This window comes from Marmota flaviventris, chromosome 17 (genome assembly GCF_047511675.1).
Source record: "Marmota flaviventris isolate mMarFla1 chromosome 17, mMarFla1.hap1, whole genome shotgun sequence".
NCBI lineage: Eukaryota > Metazoa > Chordata > Mammalia > Rodentia > Sciuridae > Marmota > Marmota flaviventris.
Window position 1 is genome coordinate 63,714,231 of NC_092514.1, and position 15,831 is coordinate 63,730,061.

Here is a 15,831-nt window from a genome sequence, read left to right on the forward strand (position 1 = left end):
CCTGCCCCCCACCTATTGTAAGAAAGCATCGGCTTATCAGAGAGAACATTCAGCCTTTGGAATTTGGGGATTGGATTATTTTACTTAGCACAATAGTCTCCAGTTCCATCCATTTACCTACAAATACCATAATTTCATTCTTCTTTATGGCTGATAATATTCCATTGTGTATATACCACAATTTCTTTATCCATTCATTTGTTGAAGGGCACATAGGTTGGTTCCATAGCTTAGCTATTGTGAATTAAGCTGTATAAACATTGATGTGGCTGTGTCACTGTAGTATGCTAATTTTAAGTCCTTTGTGTATAAACTGAGAAGTGGGATAACTGGGTCAAATGGTGGTTCCATTCCAAGTTTTTACTCAGCATATTTTCAAGGCTCATCCATGTTGGAGCGTGTATCAGATAATATTCTGAATAATATTCCATTGTATGTATACACCCCATTTTATTTATCTATTTATCTGTCGATGAATATTTGGGCTTCCAAAGGCTAATGTGAATAATCCTGTTATGAACACTGAAGCCCCTACCTCCATTTCTTTTGTGTAGATACCTCAAAGTGGAATTTCTGGAACAGAAGGTAATTTTATGCTTGATTTTTTATATGTATTTTCTTTATTTTGTTCATTTTTTTAATGTGGTGCTGAGAATCGAACCCAGTGCCTCACGCATGCTAGGTGAGCGTGCTACCACTTGAGCCACATCCCCAGCCGCTTATGCTTGATTTTTAAAGGAACTTCCACACTATTTTCCACAGTCACTACACCTGTCTTCATTCCCACAGAGCTCCCATTTCTCTACATCCTTGCAAACACTTTTCTGGGTTTTTTGATAATAGCCATCCTAATGGGTGTGAAGGGGCTTTGGTTTGCATTTCCCTAATGATTAATGTTGCTGATTATTTTTTGCTGTGCTTATGATCTCTTTGCATATCCTCTTGAGAGAGATGTCTACTCAAATCCTTCTCCCTTCTTTGGATGTTGAGTTAGAGGATTGCTGAGTGCATGTCCTGAATATTAATCCCTTATCAGATTTGGATTTGCAAATATTTTCTCCAATTGTGTGGGCTGCCTGTTGATGAGGTCCTTGGATGCACAAAGGTTTTTTAATTTTAATGAAGTTGAATTTGTCTGTGTTTGTTGTTGTTACCGGGCTTTTGGTGTCGTAACCAAGAAATCATTGCCAAATCCAATGTCATTAAACATTTCCCCAATGTTTTCTTCTAAAAAAAAATTTTTATAGCGTTTGCTTTTTTGTTTTGGCCTTAGAGGCATCTTTAGTTATTGTATTTGGCATAGAGACCTGTATTTTAAGTCCCTTTCAGATTGCTGAGCCCTGTCCTTCCTCCGTGTGGCCTGCTCCATTCACCGTGTCTGAAGTTTAACCCAGGCTCTGGAGCCGGACGATTTGGATTTGAGCTTCCCCTCCACACTTCGCTAATTTGTGTGAATGTGAGCATGTTTCTCAGCCTCTCTATGCGTGTGAAACAGGACATTGACCATGTACCCACTTCATGGGTTTGTTGAGGATTTTGATACTGAAAGCCCCTAATGGTGCCCAGCACTTGGACAGTACTTGTGCAGGTTGTTACAGTCCCTCCTGGCACCAGATTTTCTCCTCTAGTCAACAATAAACTTGACCTATGAGCCACCCTCACTGAGTTAGAAAAGGCTTCCGGCAAGATTTCATGCGCACACCTGCTTCTTGCAGGTCCCCTTAGAAAGAGAGTCAGAACTTACCTCTCAGCTCCATGGAAGTGAGGCTTCCACCCCCCAGGAGGTGACCAGCAGGTGCAGACAGCAAGGCTGCAGCTCTGTGCATGGAGGACCCTCCCCATGGTTGCAGGGCTTCACCCCCACTCACTGCCACCTCCAGCATCCGAGTCTTCTTTCTTAGTTTCCAGCTAAGCTCTACTTTCTTCATTTTCAAAATACTGTGCTTTATCAGGCATAGCTATGTGCTTGAATCAGGAGGAGGGACTTTCCTGTGACCTCAGTTGATCAGTTTAGCTAGAAGTGTCACTGATTTTTTTTTTTCTTTCTGTGTCTGTGTGTGCGCATGTGTGTTGCGCTTTTTTTTTTTTTTTTTTAACTCTCTGGTCAGTTTTTGTGGCCATGGTGTTGACCTATGTGAAGGGGTGGGTGGTCCTGAGCTGAGGTGACTAAAGGGGACACAGAATCGAGGGTTCTGTGAGTAAAGGGGAGTGAGTCTGAGGAAGGAATTCTGAGATGGGGCAGGTGAGGTGGGTCTCCCCACACTATATGTGTCAGTGTACTGGGGAGTCACCAAGGGCTATCAAATTGCTGAGTGCTGTGGTTGGTGCTGAAATCAGGCTCAGGTACTCACAGACACACACCTTGAATGAAGTCGCTGGTCACCCCTCTGCACACCTCACACGGTCCTCCACCTCCTATGCCTATGCTGGCTGCACACTCAGCGTCAGACTCTCCCTATAGACGCAGGTAGGAAGGGTCCTACACAGCCTAGGGATGGTCCCATGTCCCATGAGAGACATAAAGTCTCCAAATGTGAACATAAGAGGTGCAGTCTCTTATGTCACTTCCATCCATCTATCCATCATCCCTCCCTCCCTCCCTCCCTCCCTCCATCCATTATCCCACTCACCTACTCAGGAGGGATCTCATCAATTCCTGGTCAATGCCCAGGGATGAAGTGACTAAGTAGAGTAACAAGTTCAAACTCCAGAGTCCCGTGTTCTCCTCTTGGCTCTGCCATCAGCTGGCCAGGTGAACCAGGTCATATGGTTCGACTGTTCTAGACCTCAGTCTCCTCATCTATAAAATGGGGACAGTTGCACCAGAAGGCAGGCGGGGAATTTCCAGTTCTAACATTCCATGGCTGACCCTGTGGCCCCTGATGTCACAATATGGAGCTGGCTCGTGATTGGCCCATAGCCTCCTCCAGCTCTGCTGTTCTCTTGGTCATGGGAACAAGATGGTCTCGCCCTGGACCTTACCTACTGTGCTCCTCTGTTACGGACAGCTCTTGCCATGGCTCATGACTGTGGGTGATCAAAGCTTAGGTGCGGCTGGGACCTGAAGGAGCGTGGGACCAGAGAAGGGGACTGGGCAGGGGCAGGCCTCCCCAGACCACATGATGCCCATCCCCTTCCCTGCAGATGAGTTCTACAACGAGACTGAGGCAAAGCTGTTCCTGCAGTTTTATGAGCAAACAGCCCAGGTTGTGTTGAACCAGTTCATGGAGGCTGCTTGGAACTATGTCACCAACATCACCAAGAAAAATCGGGAGGATATGGTGTGGTACCACCCCCCCCCAGTCCTTCTGAGTCCTCTTGCTCTTCTCAGGGGTCTTGGGAGGTTGGGGACCCTACTTCCTGCCCCCTTTCCAGAGCTAGAGGAAAGAGGGAAACCCCAAAGCACATGTTAAAGCTAATTGCAAACTCCAGGCCCCTTGGTGGCCTAGACTTTCTCTGCATAAGAATCTGTGGCTTCTTTTCACTTGTAAATCTTACCTTCTTGCTTCTAGGGATCCAGGCTTTCTCCCTCTTCCTCTTAGCAAATCTTCACTATTTCTAGACCATTCAAGTGGGCTTTGGGAGGGGGTTGGGGTGCTGTGGCCCTGGGGCTCGACATGGGATTCTTACACCTTCCCCTGACCTGACACGACAAACACAGTGATGCTCTTTCCAGCTGCGCAAGGAGTTGGAGAGGGCCCAGGTCATGGTGTACTTCCGCAGCCGGGCCCGCCTGTTTAAGATCGCCCAGTTCCAGGACCCGGCCGTGAAGCGCATGCTGAGTAAGCTGCTGGACATAGGCAAGGCAGCCTTGCCCAAGGACGAGCTCTGGGAGGTGATGGATAGAGCCCCAGGCCTCCAGGCACATGCTCCCCCACCCCAGGGGTGGGTGGGTCAGGCCTGGTGGGGGAGCCAGCGTGTCTGGGGCAGGAGGGGGTTGGCGGGGACCAGAACTTCCTCTGGAGGTGGGAGCTTCAGCCAGGCCCACTTCTCCTGGCTGGTGGGGGTAGTGCTGGGAGTGGGCCCAAGGGCACAGGCCTGCCCTGGGTGACACCTGCCCCCCCAGTACAACAAGCTTCTGGCCTACATGGAGACGGCATACAATATGGCCCAGGTGTGCCTGGATGAGGGGCCCTGCCTACCCCTGGAGCCTGGTAAGCACCCAACCCTGCCCCTTCAATGGGCCTCCCACCCCAAACTGTGTTCTTTTGGTCAGAGACTGGCACCCAGGGAGGCTGAGGGCAGAGGAAGGTACACGGGGTCCTACATAGCTCCTTTTCTGGGCCCAGACCTCCAAGAAATCATGGCCAACTCCAGGGACCAGAAGGAGCTGCTGTGGGCCTGGCAAGGCTGGCGGGATGCTGTGGGTCGCCAGCTTCGTCCCATCTTCGAGCGCTACGTAATCCTCAGCAACAAGGCCGCGCGGCTCAACGGTGAGCAGGTTGGACCAGTCCCAGGGCAACACTCAGGAAGGGACAAAGCTGAGTCTGCAGAGGCCCAGAGAGGGTCACCACTGGCTCTGGAGCTGGGCTTCCCAAATATTGGTAAAGCACCTAATGTGTGCTGGGTACTGCAGAAGTTCTCAAACCACGTGGGTAAAGATAAACAGATGGCCCTGGTGGGGAGGTGATTGTGTTCAATTGAACACTCATGTCTGGTACCACTTGGGATGGTGTCGCAGAGGAAGGAACTGCCCAGGGAGGGAATGAGGAGATGCTAGCTCCAGATATGTGGTCAGAGAAGGTCTCTCTGATGTTCACACAGAAAGATGGGCAAGAGCCACACAAGCCAGGGCAAAAGAGCATCCCAGGCAGAAGTTCCCATGGGGAGGGAGCTGGCATTTTGGAGGATCTGAAATAAACCCACGTGGTCACTGGGCTACGGTTAAGGGGGCTTCAGGCAGGGTGGAAGAAGACAGGATCTAGCAGGCATGACTTGGAGCTCACGTTGTGGGCTTCACTCGATACTTTTCGTCTTTGATCTGACAACGTGCACAGTGGCCTTGGGAGGTAGTGTTTTCATTTTGCAGATGAAGACTCCAAGGTTGAGTGGCTTCCCTGGAAGGCAGCGGGGTGTCCGGCCTCTCGAGGCCAGGGTGGAAGGGTAGTGAGCACCTGGTGGGTCCCCTCTCCTGTTCCAGGCTACAAAGACATGGGGGCTTTGTGGCGCTCCAAGTATGAGGATGAGACCCTGGAGCAAGACCTGGAGCGGCTCTTCCAGGAGCTGAAGCCGCTCTATCTGAACCTGCACGCCTACGTGCGCCGCGCCCTGCACCGCCACTACGGGCCCGATATCATCGACGTGAGGGGGCCCATCCCTGCTCACCTGCTAGGTAAAGGCCCAGCCGGTGGCAGAGGCAGGCGCTCAATAAGCAGGGAGACCACTGTCCCCTTCTCTTAGCACCTCCACTCCCCTTCCAGGGAACATGTGGGCTCAGTCATGGGTCAACATCCTAGACCTGGTCTTGCCCTTCCCCAAGAAACCCCCGGAGGACATCACGAAGATCATGAAAGGCCAGGTCAGTTCTTGGCCTGTGGGTGTGCCCACCCTCCAGCACCCCTGAGCAAATAGGGCAGTGCCCACGCACCCTCTTCCCCACAGCGCTGGAAGCCTGGGAAAATGTTTGAAGAGGCTGAAAAATTTTTTACCTCCTTGGGGATGCTGGCCGCCCCACCTGATTTCTGGAAAAAGTCCATGTTGGAGAGACCACCCGATGGGCGGGAAGTGGAGTGCCAAACCTCTGCCTGGGACTTCTACAATGGCAAAGACTTCAGGTGCCCGCCACCAGCACGGCCTGCAGTCAGCACCACAGCCCAACCTGTACTGTCCCACTGCCCACATCGGCCTGTCGCAGGCAGCCTGGGCGAGGAGTGGGCAATGGAAGAGATGGGACAGGGAGGGGGAATGAGATCTGGGAGCACAGAAGGGGAGATGGATATGAAAGCAACCACCTTGGTCACTGGTTGGATATGGGACCTGGAGAGGAAAAGACAGAAGTCAAGGTCCTTCTGATCTCCTGCCCATCCACCCCATTCCTTTAATAAGAGCCTGAATGGAGAAGCCTCCTGTTCTGTCCAGAGCATCCCACGCCCCTTGACCTCTGCCCTTTCATCCTAGGGTAAAGAAGTGCACCGAAGTGAACATAAAAGATCTGCTGTCCATCTTCCACCAGATGGGCCATATCCAGTACTTCTTACAGTACAAGAACCTCTCCATCCTCTTCCGAGAAGGCGCCAATCCTGCCTTTGGAGAGGCGGTGGGGTCAATGGTCACCCTCTCAGCCTCTTCCTATCAGCATCTGCTTAATAGAGGCCTGCTCAGCCAGCAACATCAGGACTCAGGTGCTGGGGACCAAGGAGAAAGAAGGAGGGCAGCCTGAATCTGGGGGACAGAGGTGTCCAGATAAGGCTAAAGGAAGAGAGAGAGTCCAGGAGCCACCGTCTGATCACCTTTTCCCTGTCCCCAGAGGAGGAGGTCAACTTCCTAATGGGCATTGCTCTGGACAAGATCGCCTTCATCCCCTTCGGCTACATGATAGATAGGTTTCGTTGGAAGATCTTTGATGGCACCATCCAAAAAGACATCTACAACCAGGAGTGGTGGAACTTCAGGTAGGGAAGGCAGTGGTGCTGGGCTCTCTGCTCCATCCTCACCCCTGGATAGGGGTCCTCACCACTGCCAGAGGGTGCTGCTGGCCTCTCTTTTGGAAGCAGAACGAAGGGTGCAACTTTGGTGCCCTAAGGGCCGGGGAAGCCCCAGGGCAGGGTGGACTGTTTGCTGTCATCAGATAAATGCATCCATGATGTAGTGGGTGGAGCCAGCATGGGCGACCACAAGACCTCATTCTGTCACCTCAATCTGTCACCAGCACTGAGCAAGTGTAGGCTTTAATCTCATCTGTGAAAACGAGGACCCCAGCGGTGGTCCCACCTGCTTCCGGGGTGGCTGGGAAGCTGCGTTTCTCTGAGAACAGAGCACTGACCACCAGGCAGGCCCCTGCACCTCTCTCCCTTCCCCTTCCTACAGTGAGGCCAGAAGAGGGGATTATGGGACCTGAGCATTTCCTTTCAGGAAATCGTTTCCACTGGGGAGAGGCCGGCCTACCACCCGGACAACACGCACACCTGCCAGGGGCTTAGCATCCTCAGGCTGCCAAAGGAGCCTGCCCCAGTCAGGCACATCATTTGGTTCAATAATAAATGCCCATGACCAGGGCATCTCCACATCCACCAGGCCCCGGATTGACTGGCTCAAGTCTGGTGAACACAGGGTGGTGTGAGCCTGCAGCTCTTCCCAGTGACTACTGAGGTCCTGCAGTCAATTCCTCATCTCTAAGCCTTGGTTTCCTCATTTGTAGAATGGGAACACTAGTAATACCACACCGCAGGGGTTTCTGTTTTCTTCTTGCACTACTTACCAGATGAAACGGCCTGTTTCCCGGTCTGTAATCCACCGCCTCCCATCACCAGGATGGAGACGGATACAAGCAGGAACTTGACCTTACTTGTTCTCTTGATAACACCTTCCCAGAGAGACCCGATTGATTCCCAATCTCACGTCTTTTCACTCAATGAATGAAGACATATTGGCCAGCCTGGTCCAGTTTTGATGGACATACAAACGCTTTGAAGAAGAAAAGGCTCTGAGAACCTTCCAGGTACCATGAGCAAGCCTCTGTCTTTCTCCTACCAGGTTGAAGTACCAGGGCCTATGCCCCCCTATTCCTCGGTCAGAGGATGACTTTGACCCGGGTGCCAAGTTCCACATTTCTGCCAGCATGCCTTACATAGGGTAAGGGCCTGGGTGCTATCAGCAGTACCAGCTCTGGGAGATGAGATTTGAGGGTCATGGTGACTCCGCCCAGCATCTCCAGGTTCAAACATCTCCTGCAGCCCTGTCCACCTCTTCCCTTCAGATGGCACAGGCTTCTTAGGGCTGTGCCCTGGGATCCTTTGAAATTTCCCATCAGATCCTGTATGAAGGGCAGAGTTAATGGGAATATTCTACACCATCCCTGCTGTCCCCTAGAGGAGGGGAAGAAGAGGGAGGTGAGGGTTGGGGTGATTGTCAGGAAGGTCGAGAAGGAGAGCCTCCAATCTTATAGGGCCTGTCCAAGGTGGTGACTGCTGACAAGGGCCACTGTGTGTCAGAGCTGCCAGGCCCCATGTGGTCCTGGACTCCCCCGCTTGACCCCACTTCCCAGCCTGCCCTCACATTCCAGGTACTTCATCAGCCTAGTGCTTCAGTTCCAGTTCCACGAAGCCTTGTGCAAGGCCGCAGGCCACATGGGACCACTGCACCAGTGTAGCATCTATAACTCCAAGATGGCTGGGAAGATCCTAGGGTGAGTGCCCGCCTCCCTCATTTGTCCTCTACTCTCCATCTTCCTCACAGGGAGTCCCGCTCCAGGCTCTCTCGTCTCCGCTGGCCACCCTGGGTTCCCTAGGCAGAGCTTCACTGGGTGGACATTCTAGTGAAAATTCTTCCTTGTATCAGACTGCAGTCTGTCCTACTTTAACTGAAGCCCATTTCCTCTTGTTTATCCTCCTGTGGCCAAACATGCTATTTAGCCTCTCTGGCTAACACTTGTGCATGCACATACACATGAGCACATGCATGACACCAGTGTCCCAGGAAGAGAGCCAGTGCTGGAGCCCTGTCTTGTCCTTTTATTTTCTACCTGAATCTCCTTACTCGTCCCTTTTGCAGTGCCCAATTGTCCCCTCAGCAGCATTTGAGGCAACAGTGGATGCACTCTGCTCTTCCCACCTTTCCATGAAGTACTCGTCCAGTTCCTAGACTAATCCAAGTTGCTTTCGCACCAGTCTCTTGGCTTGCTTCTGATCAGCCTGTGGTCCACTTGGATCCCCCGGTCTTTTCTCCCTACACTTGCTATTTAGCTCAGCCTTTTCATTCCTGCCTCTGTGGAATGAGTTTGTTGTTGTTGTTGTTGTTGTTTGTTTGGTTGTTTGTTTGTTTTCGGTCCTGAAGCAAACTTGGAGGGGTTTCGGGGCCTAAATTGAAAATGCAGAACATTCTTGCAATGGTCCAGGCTCTCTGATGAGTGTTCTTACCATGCATCATGTTAGCTACTCTTATTTTTATAAAATGGACATTATTATCCATCCACCTTTTACAAACTATGAAACAGAAGGTCAGAGAGGTGACATGATTGTGTGCCATTCGATATAGCAAGAAGCAAAGTCATGCTTTGAAGCCAGAACTACTCCAAAACACAAGGTCTTTCACACCATTTCTTCTATCCAAAGACACAGGCCCTTCTGGAGAGATTTGGCCCAGGTCTAATGGTTCTAAGATCAACACCCCAACCACTGAGATGCAGAGTCCACCGGCTGCCCTGGTCTTTTTCCTCTTGATTTCTACTGATTTTAATGTGTTCATTCTGATAATTGGTAAAGGTCACCTGAAGTTTTATTCCTATCTCCCAGAGGATTAGCAACCCCACATAATTTGGTATCCTTTGCATATTTAATGAGCATATTTGTGATTCCACCATGAACTTTGTCTGTGATCACCAGGCCAGATGTGTTGCAGGACTGGTCCCCTGGACCTTGAGCTGTACTTTCCATGACTACCATCCCCCACCCTTTCATACCACAGGGGTTTGTTTTGGCTGATGGCCTAGCTTTTCGCATTTCTGAATGTGTTGAACATAAGGCACCTCTGTCATCTGCATTTACGTCTCTGGCTGCCCACCATGTATTCATTTAGCAAATGTTTACTTGTGCCAGTGCCAACCAGCAGCCTTGCACTCAGCAAAGGGCAATGGATGAAATTAATAAATTCTAAAATATTAGGAAGGGGCTACAGCAATAGGAAAGGCCTTGGTGGACATGCAAAGAGGTTTAGGAGGTCTTCCAGGGGACCAAGAAGGGATCTCTGTACCCAAATGTAGTGTGCAAGAAGTAACAGACCTGTTTTCTTTACTTTGACTTCCTATTTTTGGTACTGGGGCTTGAACCCAGGGGTGCTTTACCACTGAGCTACATCCCAGCCATTTTTACTTTTTTTTTTTTTTTTTTTTAATTTTGAGACAAGGTTTTGCTAAGTTGCTGAGACAGGGCTGGAACTTGACATCCACCTGCCTCAGCCTCCTGAGGTACTGGGATGACAGGCGTGCACCACTGTGCCCAGTTTACATCAGCTCACTTTTAATCACCCCTCTTTATCCCACCTGCTTGGTGGGACGTTTGGCTTCAGGCATTCTCACCATTTCCCTCCTCTGCCCCACCCCGGTGCACAGGGCTCCCAGGGTGCACTAGGCTCCACTCCATGTGGCCAGTCTCTCACTGTTGATCGCCAGTCCTCCTGTATCACCGCCCAGATCCCTGTTCTGGGAAGACCTGAATCCAGGTGTAGGACTTGGAACACCATTTTCTGGACAGTGGGCTCTGCAGGGGACAGAGGAGGTGAGGGTTTTGCAGGGATGTGGGGCGTGGCAAGCAGGTGTTATTGGGTGAAGTACATTATGCCAATCACTGAAATGAGTAATTTGGCAAATTAGAAAGAGTTTATTCACAGTGCATCAAGTGTGAGAAAGGAGACCCATGTCTCAAATCTGCCTCCCTGAGGACACATGGGGAAAGGTGACTGAGGTTAGCAAAGAGGAGAAGTGGGTTAAGTCTAGAGGTTTTATTTGGGTTTTCCCTCAGTTTCACAGAGGGGTGGAGAGAAGAAGAGATTCTGGGCTACTCTTGCCAAACATACCTTTTTTTCCTTTTTTCACTATGTTGCCCAGGTTGGTCTTGAACTGCTGGGCTCAGGCAATTCTCCCGCCTCAGCCTCTTGAGTAGCTGGAAATTAAGGTGCACGCCACCATACCAGCTTGCTTCAAGTAGCTTACAATTTGATTTTGCTACTTCCTATGTGTAAATCCCCTGAACCAGGCTCCAGTCTTGTTCTTTTGGGAATGGAGGATCCAAGTGGACCCCATCTAAGTTCCCAAAGTCTGCCTACCTCCTGCACCCTGCCACGGTAGGCCTGACCTTGTCCATGGATACGCTGCTGTTACTTTGTAGTTGGGCGTTCCAAGAAATGCCCATCTGCCAGCTTTGCAGCCCTCTGTCCTCTGTGCAGCCCACATGGGCCACTGGTGGGTCACAGACTTTGTCCTCACAGGCTGAAGAGCTGTTTTTAAGTAAGCAGACTCTTGTTGGGCACGGTGACACATGCCTGTTATCCCAGCGGCTCAGGAGGCTGAGGCAGGAGGATCACGAGTTCAAAACCCGCCTCAGCAAAAGTGAGGTGCTAAGCAACTCAGTGAGACCCTGTCTCTAAATCAAATACAAAGTAGGACTGGGGAATGTGGCTCAGTGGTCGAATGCCCCTGATTCAATTCCTGGTACCCCCAAAAAGAAAAAAAAAAGTAAGCAGATTCTCAGTGGATGAAGTTCTCCCATCAGCTTCTTCCTTTTACCCAGGATCTGGCGTCTAATATACTCCTCTCACCAAGTTTTTTTGTTTTGTTTTTTGCTTTTTATTTCTTTTCTTTCAATCTTGGTAACTCTTTACCTTCATTTCTCTGTATTCCTAACTACACTCTTCTCCAGTGATTTCAGCCAAGAATATGCTGACCTTTACTTTCCCCCTCATTCCTTCCCAGTTGCTTATTAAGAGATGTGTGTTATGTTTGCAGGCTACAAAGTCCTCCTTCATCACTATCTGGTGTACTCCTCACTGTGATGAAGGGCGGGTACTCATGGGGCTCATTTTACTGATGAGGAACTGAGGCTGAGAGAGGTTTTAAGTTGTGTTCCTGAGGTTCTGTGGCCCATAAGTAAGCACTTCTGGGTTTAGAACATGGTGACCTCTGGGCCCCCAGACCCCACTTCTTTCCTGGTCAGATCAGGGACCAACAGGTTAAAAAGGACCAACATCTACCCACTGCTGCTCTGCAGGGAGCCTGGGGTTAGGAGCCAGGAAACCTGGCTTCAGCACACCCTGTACCCCCCACCGTGAGGACAGTGTGCCAAGCTGAAGGCTCTACCACCTGCCACCACGTACTGGGTGTGCCTGAAGACAGAGCTGACATTTGTGCAGTACTGCAGGTGGCACACAGAGACCCTTCCTGCTCATGAGCTCTTGAATTCTCCCAAACCCTACCTGTGAGATCAGAAAGCTGAAAAGCTGCCTCTACCTACTGTCCCTGGTCACCCCACAGGGAACAGTAGTAGCTCAGACTTCATGCCTATTTGAGTCCAGGAGAATAACAATGAGCATTAGTGCTGATAAACAGCAGCAGCAGCAATCATTGCTTCTATTTATTGCCTCTAGGCATTGCAGCAACACTGTGAGGTAGATACTGAAAGGAAAGTGACCACAACACTCGGAGCAACCAAAAGATCTTTATTGCAGCAGTGCAACAAAGAGAAAGGAAAGAAGGAAAGAGAGAGAGAGAAAAGAGAAGAGATGAACAGGGAGAGAGCAAGAGCAAAAGAGAGACAGAGAGCGCGCGTAAGAAAGATAAAGAGCAAGAGAGAGAGAGCAAGAAAGAAAGAGCAAGAGAGAGAGAGCAAGAGAGAGGGGGGCCTGGCAGAAGGGAGTTTTTATAGCCCAAATCTAATGGGGCCTCTGGGTCTGCAAGCTGCCTTGATGGCCCAAGGGGGGGTTAAGTGTTCAGCCTTAAGCAGGGTTGAATGTTCAGACTTGAGGCAAACAGGTGATAAAGGACCAGATAGAGGGGGATTTGAGTGTGTGGGCTATCTTGCAGCCAACATCTGTTCAGCCTGCCCAGCAGACAACACAGTTCAGCCTGCTCTGCACCCAACAGATACTATTATTATCTCCATTTTATGGATGTGAAAACTGAGGCTCAGACAGGTTAGGTTACCTACCCAAGAACCCACAGCTAATTAGTGACAGAATTGAGATTCAAACTCACCTGAGTTTTATTTCAAAGCTGGTGGTCATACCCACTATGCTGAGCTCTATGGGTAGACTCTGGCTGGCAAAGTCCTGGGGCCAGGGTTAAGTTTACTGAGGAGCACCTGCTGACACCCTCACATGGCCTCACAGTTGTCCTCACGCCCCCAGGGATGTCCTGAAGGTGGGCTCAAGCAAGCCCTGGCCACAGGTCCTAAAGGAGCTGACTGGGAAGTCCAAGATGTCTTCGGAGGCCCTCCTGAGCTACTTCAAGCCACTGCTGAACTGGCTGGTGACCGAGAATGTGCAGCAGGGGGAAATCCTGGGCTGGCCAGACTTCAGCTGTTCCTTCCCAGGTTGGATAATCTGACCCTTCTCCCAACTCTGGTGCAGCCCGAGGCCCCACACTGCCCTGCCCTGGGACAGCCCCTACTCTAACCTTAACATCTACAGCCTGGCTTGAGCCAGCCCAGCAGTGCTGCTGGGGGGCCCTCTTTGTACCAGACCTGGTGCAGCCTCAGCCATGACCACAAAACTCAGTTTTCCCAGCCCCAAACTCAGTTGCTTCCTGGCACACAAGCCAGCTAGACTGTCAGGCTGGCATCTGAGTAGAGGGTTAACACCTTACCTCCTGACTGAGCTCCATGGGGTATGTTGCCCTACCCACATCCACCTTCTCCTTCTCTTCCTTCTATTCTTCTTTCTCATCCTCCTTCTGGGGCAATGCCCTTACTTGTGACCTGAGAAGAGAGAAGGTCAGTGGCTGTCAGATCTTCCCCGACAGCCACAGGGGGCCCCAAGTTCCCCTCCTCAGACTCATCTTCTCTGTGAGACCATCTTGTCTTCCACAGAAAGAAGAAAACCTAAAGCGGCATTCCTGAGCATGGAATTGGAGCCTAAGGCAGCCAGGTCCGGGCAGTGGGTGCTGCTGATCCTATGCATTATCATGTTCCTGATGATCCTGGGGTTGGCCTCCAGGCTATTCATCATGGAAAAACAGTCAGCGAACAAAGACTCTTCAGACAACACTGAGACAGGCAACACCAACTTCCTGTGTGTACCCATGGAGCCCCACCAGGCTGCCCGAGGACAGTGGCTGCTGCTGGGCCTCTGTCTTATCCTGATGCTGTGCTCAATTATTTTGACTATTCGGATCTTCACATGGCAGAACTAGAAGCCTCCGTGGATGAAATCTGATGGTTGGGGCGCAGACTAGCCACCAGTCAGACTGGTAAAGTTGTGGGGCAGGAGGAGGGCAGTCAAGCCAGGGAGGGTGAGATAGCAGGGAGGGGAGAGTCTGCAAGCATAGTGCCCAATTGTGATTGGGTGCAATTGTGGCAGATCTGGGTACATGTGGCATTCTGATTGTGTGTTTGCAAACTGGTGTGTGACGCCATGTGCACAGGTGACCAACTGTGATTCCATGTGTGCTTTGGGTTCCAGGCCAACCCCCTTTCTCCAAGGGGCTCAGGAACCATGGTTTTAGTGACTCAGTGGCTGTCTCCCTCCAAACCGCCCCCGTCACAAGTCATACCCAGAAGTGATTCTTCACATAGCCTTGTTTAGTTCAGGAGCCCAGCTACCGGGCTTGGTTGGAGCTGCAGGACTCAAGGAATCTCTGCTCTGGTTAGAAAAAGGACTCTGCTTCAGTACCCTTATAAAATGTCCTCAGGTATAACTGGACTTTCCTTTACGAATTGGTGGTGCCCAGGTTATGATCATTGTGTTTTATATGTGGGTCGGCACACCTCTCCACTGATCCTCTGGCCCACCCTGTGTTAGACTACATAATCCCATCCCCAAAAGCTCTTTTTTGGCCACTTAAGATGCAAGTAGCCTCACCAACTTCCCCGTGGCTCTCCCTACCCCAGCCCAGGCCCTCCCAAATGGAGACAGTGGGTAGCTGGGCACAGAGCCAGGCGTGATTAATGATTGACTTCTTTAATATTTAAACAAAGCTCATCTCCAGTCACTCTGCTCCGGAGATGGCCTTATTCAACACACACACCTGCCGCCTGGCCTGTTGCCCTAGGGAGCAAGCACAGGGCAAACAGTGCCCTTCCAGGCTCAGTTGGGGGTGGGGAGGGATGGGAGGATGAGGAGAGAGCTATAGGAGGATATTTTCAATATTAGTGCTCTAGGGACAGTCCTTTCCCTCCAGTCTGCTGGCCATAGGGGTGCCACACCCAATATTTTCAGACTCACCAAGTCTGGACTGAGTCTAGGGCCTCGAGGGGAACCTGAAAGTTAGTGCGTGTCAGAGAATAGAGGAGACTTGAGGGGAAGGAGCATTAAAGCCAGAAGCCACAAAGAAGAGGTACTAGGGCAGCAGTTAAGTTTATAGGAGAATGGCCGAAAGACAAGATCAGCTCTCTCCAGATAAAGAATCTGAGCCCAGAAGCCAGTGGTTTAGGGGACAGAGGTACCAGGTTGAGGTCTCCATGGTTCCTATATCTGCTCAGATTTACAGACGTCTTCCTATGTTCTGGCCGAGGCTGAGCACTACCCACTCCACCCCAGACTCTACAGTTCCCTCATTTAGTGTCCCTGTTACTGCTTTTACTTTTCTGTGCTGTAATGTCCTTAGTTGTCCCCAATATTAGCTGTTAGCTCTGTAAGGGCTGGTCACACATCAGGAGTATGACTCTGTGTAACATCTCTAGACACCAGCCATGACACATAATGGGGGCTCGAAAAATGTTTGAATAAGAGAATGAATGAGTGTCCCTCTACCTAAGTCCCTTCTCAGAGCACCCCACTCACTGAACAGGTGAGAAACAGCCCCACCTTTCCTTCACAGCCAGCCTGCCCCCAAATAGGGGCAACCAGGACACCTCTGCCCCCCCCCAGGAGGCCACATTTGCAGCCCTCTCATCCCCAGCCACAGTGACCAATGAGGTCCCTACCAGACACTGTGGCTCTGCATGGCAAAGTCACACCCAACTGAGG

The 15,831-nt window shown here is 50.8% G+C and overlaps 1 protein-coding gene across 1 annotated transcript; it reads left to right on the top strand.

Annotated features, from left to right (window-relative positions):
- The first annotated feature begins 2,960 nt into the window (after positions 1-2,960).
- Positions 2,961-14,056, top strand: LOC114101253 (angiotensin-converting enzyme-like protein Ace3). The gene is made up of 14 exons (XM_027946191.2): positions 2,961-3,048; positions 3,145-3,281; positions 3,677-3,835; positions 4,067-4,154; positions 4,290-4,433; positions 5,141-5,332; positions 5,421-5,518; positions 5,602-5,774; positions 6,118-6,341; positions 6,467-6,611; positions 7,693-7,791; positions 8,222-8,344; positions 13,054-13,238; positions 13,734-14,056. The coding sequence occupies exons 1-14, from the start codon at positions 2,961-2,963 to the stop codon at positions 14,054-14,056; spliced, it is 2,178 nt and encodes a 725-aa protein (XP_027801992.2).
- Positions 14,057-15,831: the final 1,775 nt, after the last annotated feature.